This window comes from Lethenteron reissneri, unplaced genomic scaffold (assembly GCF_015708825.2).
Source record: "Lethenteron reissneri isolate LAM-NWPU_2019-01 unplaced genomic scaffold, ASM1570882v1 scaffold_1416, whole genome shotgun sequence".
NCBI classification, from domain to species: Eukaryota; Metazoa; Chordata; class Hyperoartia; order Petromyzontiformes; family Petromyzontidae; genus Lethenteron; species Lethenteron reissneri.
In genome coordinates this window covers 2,252-7,121 of record NW_026891131.1, presented here as the reverse complement: position 1 = coordinate 7,121, position 4,870 = coordinate 2,252, and the positions used below count along the sequence as shown (strand labels likewise).

Below are 4,870 nucleotides of genomic sequence, written 5' to 3'. Positions count from 1 at the left end.
GCTGTGGTGGCGGTGGTGACGGCGGTCGTGGCGGTGGTGGCGGTGGTGGTGGCGGCGGGTTTTGTGGCAGTGGCGGCAACAGCATCAGTGGCAGTGGGGGTGGTGGTGGCGGTGGTGGTGGCGGTGGCAGTGGTGGCAGTGGTGGTGGTGGCGGTGGTGGTGGCAGGGGTGGGGGTGGAGTTGCCGGCGGTAGCGGTGGTGGTGATGGTTGCAATGCTGGCAAGGCGCTGCTCCTGCTCAAGGCGCTTCTCCTCCTCGACGCGTTTCACGTTGGCGAGACACTTCTCCTCCTCCTCCTCCAGATTCTTCTCCTCAGGACACATCATCTCGAGATGATGCTTCTCATCAATGAAGTACTTCACTTGAATGAGGCGCTTCTTGAGGAGATAGTCTCGGAAGTACTTCTCATCTGTGCGGCACTTCGCCCTGGCAATGCACTGCACCTCAAAGAGGCGCTCCTCTTCCATGGTGCATCTTTCTTTGCTAAGGTTCTTTTCCTGGAGATGCTTCATCCCGCTGACGTCCTTCAACTCCCCAATTATCCTCTGATCAAGCAAAGATAAGCAAAAGAACATTCAGACATGCACATGCAAGAAAACATTCATACCCACAGGCACGCAAACGTGGACGTGCACATAAACCCAAACAAAAAAACATACTCACACATGTATGTACAGATGCAGCCATCCACATTCAGTCATTCAAACTTGCTTAGTACACACTTGAATATACACTATCACCTGCTGTTAACACAATGCCTTATCCATCAATACTTGTATCACATTGTACGTGTAGTACTAACCCCTAAATATCCCAACTCCTATAGAATGAAAATACATGTCACATCCTCATATATCCCCATAAACCCCATGCATGCACTCAAGACTTTGCTCGATTGTGGCGGTTTCATAGCAATTGTTGGCAATAATCATCACTGGCAATAGTTTTCACAGAATGTCCCATTATAAATATCTGGAAGCCCAAACTCTGGACAAACTTCACTGCAGCGCCCATAGTTTGGAACTGGAATGGTAACTTCCAATCAAATCACAGACATAATTAATGTGACTGCCTGATATCATTCTGTCTTCATTGGTAATAAATGGCCACTTCAAGTGCCTGCATGAGCGGGACGGTGAAGAGATGCGGTGATGGTGTCGGGACATGGTGTTGCGATATGGAGAGGAGAAGTAGTGGAATGTTCTAGAGAGATGGTGTATTGTGATGGTATAGAGGCATGATGAGGCTCTAATATGGTGTATTGAATTGGTGGTCGTGTAGTGTGATGAGAAGGTGATGGGGAGAGTTGGTGTCGTGATATTTTGGTGTGCTGGTGAGGTGACATGGTGTGCTCGTTGTCGAGAGAATGTCGTGTGTTTTAACCCCACAGACCCCATACACATCGTGCTCTCTTTTAGCCCCGCCCCCCCTCCCAATACGTTCCATTCATTGGCTACCACATTCTGATAAGCTCCTCCCCCCTCCTCCCTCCTTAACTTGTATTTAAGAACTTGCATCTTGGAATCCCTGCCTCACTTGATACAGCAAATTCAGCTGTGACGGTCCCACCTGGGACGGAGACTTGTGTTGCCTCCGAAACGTCGTGATTTTTATTATTTTATTTTTATTAATTTTTATTTCATTTTATACCTACGTGACTTTACCGAAATAACTAAGAGTATGAATCCTTGCAGTCACGAAAGCTTCAAATCTAGAACCCATACACACCTTTGGGGAGCGATTCTTGTAACTTTGGCCTGGGAAAGGGTCCACCTTATCCATAACGTCCCCCCACGTGGTCGACTGGCACGCCGACTCCCGGGCTATGAAGAACAGAAAATGCATTCAAAGTACGAGTTATTAATTAGAGAACGAAGGACATGGAGTCTCACAGAACTAATTTTGAGATCCCAGTAATTACCGCTTACCACACAACAGGACCTGCTATTGAAAAATAGTCATCACATGGCAGTAAAACTTTACAAGTCATGTTTTTGTCGGCAATCTCAATTTTGGAGCTTTCGTGACTGGAGGAATTATTCTTTGGTTCTTTAGGTTAAGTCACGTATAAAGATAAAATAATAAATTAAATAATAGCATACTACGACGTTTCGATTGCAACACAAGCAATCATCATCAGGTATAAAATAAATAGCAACAAAAATCTAACCAGAAAACTATAGACAGACACACAAGCAGACAGACATCACAAAGACACGCAGAGAGAGAACACGTATTGGCAGAAAGAGAGAGGTCGTCTCTGTGACGAGGCCTTAAATATACAGAGGGGGCGGGGGCGGAGAGATCGTAAATTACATAAGCTTGAGACCCCAGTTTGAACAAAGATGGCAACAACTCAAATATAAACCCATCCTCTTTGCCACACTCGATCATTACGTCTTCCCATTACCACCAAGCCATGTCTACGAAAAGTAATTCATCAAGGAGTCTCCTCCTCCGCATATAATCCATGTGATGCAGGTATCTGGGACTTACCCTCATATTCATCCAAGATCTCAGCCCACGTGATTTGTCTGTCCATGTTGTTGGGAACGAGTAGATTTTGTTTGAAGTTGGATGGCCTGGGGAGGTTGGAACAACGCTCAGATTTAGCAAACTTTTGAATCACTCATCCTCCTAATTAATACATATGAAGTGTTCTTGAAGACGCGTGGACAACGGGGTAAGGCACACGTATTTATTTGCACAATGTCTTTACAATACTGGAGGGATGTATCGGCCCCCTCACCCGTACAACTGGGAATTCACCCCTAGCTAGCCTTCCTAGCCGAGTCCTCCGCTAACGGGCTAGGGGAGGCTGTCTGGCCCGACACTGGTCAGTCGGGCTACGGTACCCGGAATCCCAGAGGTCTGACTCTGGTTCCGGGACCACGCCACTGGCTCCAGCCTGCACTGCCCTTACAAGGGCGGCGTCCCAGGGGGAGTCCAGGGCCTATCTGGCCGGTCTTCTCTCTTCCCTTAACTACACTAAGACTGAGCCCCGAGCTCTCTGGCTCAACCCTTTTTATACCCCCCTAGAGGATCGAAACCCCCCTCACGCCGTCCAGTACGGACGTCGTTGCGGGCACCACCCCGTGTGCTCACGGAGTCCCCGCCCACTGTGTTTGTTATCCGTTAGCCCCTATGCAAACAGCCCTACACAAACAGCCCCTCTGTAACAGCCCTACATCACCCCCCCTGTACAGCTCGCAGCCGTCCCGGCTGCAACAACTTTAATAAAGGCTGTTTAACCCCTGGATACCCGCGTGTGCCTTAAAAAAACGTTTTTAACGCTAACATGAAGGAACCAACAGCAACAACGACAACAACAACAACAACAATGACAACAACAAAACCCACAACCCCGAAGGGAACAATCCGACGCACCCCCCCTGAATAAATACGAATACCGTAAGAGCGACGCATATATACAGGTTAAGCAGGGAACTCGCAGCACACATGCAACACAACACAAAAAAATGTGTTAGGAGCTCCCCACCGACGCAGCACCACGCAACCGTACGTAAGAGAGAAGAAGAAAAAAAAAATGTTCGTCCAATGCATTATAAGAGTCTGCGCATTTTTGCGCGTGTCCTTGCTGCAGGCCCGTCACACGGGGCAATCCCGGGTGGCGAACCCGCCGGTGGCGGTTGTTCGTTTTGTATAGAGTCCGCGTCTGACGTCGCGGGAACCGCGGCGTCCCTTGCAGCAGCAGGTGGGTGCGGGCTCGTCAGTCCCGATGCACCTGGAGGTGGCACGGCCGGCAAGGCATTAGGTGAGCGCGGTGGAGACGGAGCTAGTGAGTCGGTCGACCCCCCACACGTCTGGCCACGCATGTGTGAAGTGGGTTTGTGTACCGCGACGAAAGGTTTCAACCGAGAGGGGTGCACGAACCATCGCCGCTTCCCCCAACGAATGCGCACGCACTGTGGTCGCAAGACCTCGACCACTTCCACAGGGCCCCGCCACGGCCGCGCCAGCTTAGGGGAGGTGGCCAGGGGTACTTGGGGACAGTGCAACCATGCCCTGTCCCCCGGTTTCCACTGTATTACATGCGCCCGACCCAGCCTGAGGCGCTCGTTCGCCTTTTGACGGAGGTCCGAGTTCAACCTCGCAGCATCCCGCGCCTCTGTTAATTTAGCCAGATTAAATTTGACGTGGTCAGCCAATTTAGTTTTTCCTTGCGGGTCGGGGATCTGCAGCTGGGCGCGAACAGGCGGGTCGGGTTCGCGACCGTACATAAGGAAAAAGGGGGAAAATCCCGTAGCTGCATGGGGTGCCATCCGGTATGCCGCCAAGACCCCCTGAATATGCAGGTCCCAATCAGTCTGAGAATCTGAGACCTGCTGTGCCATCATTGACGAAATGGTGCGATGCAGGCGCTCGACCATTCCGTCTGTCTGTGGGTGATACGGGGAGGTCCGAATTTTCTTTGTGCCTAAGAGGTCACAGACTTGTTTAAGCAATTTGCTTGAAAAATTTTTACCCTGGTCGGTCAGCAGCCGTTCCGGAGCACCTTTGTCCAGGACGTATCCCTGAACAAAGGCGTCCACGATGGCTGCTGCCGACTGGTTGGCAAGGGGCCAGGCCATGGGCCAGCGCGTAAAATACTCGACTCCTGTCAGCAAATACCTATTGCCCCTGGGGGTGGCGGGAAATGGGCCCAAGATGTCCAGCGCGACAAGCTCATTTATTCTGGACACCTTGATTGATTGTAAAGGCGGGTTAGACTCCCGTGCCGGCGGTTTCCGTTGCGCACACCGCGGGCATGAATTCAAAAGATCCCCAACATCCTTTGTCATACCAGGCCAAAAAAAATCTAGTTGTATCAGTGCAAGGGTCTTTAGAGTCCCCAGATGTAACAGGCGCT

The 4,870-nt window shown here is 50.6% G+C and overlaps 1 protein-coding gene across 1 annotated transcript; it reads right to left on the bottom strand.

Moving 5' to 3' along the window:
* Positions 1-212: 212 nt before the first annotated feature.
* LOC133362263 (S phase cyclin A-associated protein in the endoplasmic reticulum-like) lies at positions 213-2,578 on the bottom strand (the record flags this gene model as incomplete). The annotated part of the gene is made up of 3 exons (XM_061581187.1): positions 2,497-2,578; positions 1,729-1,823; positions 213-545 (listed from the first exon to the last, which is right to left on the bottom strand). Coding segments are annotated over exons 1-3 (474 nt in total), but the record flags the coding sequence as incomplete, so codon positions are not given.
* Positions 2,579-4,870: the final 2,292 nt, after the last annotated feature.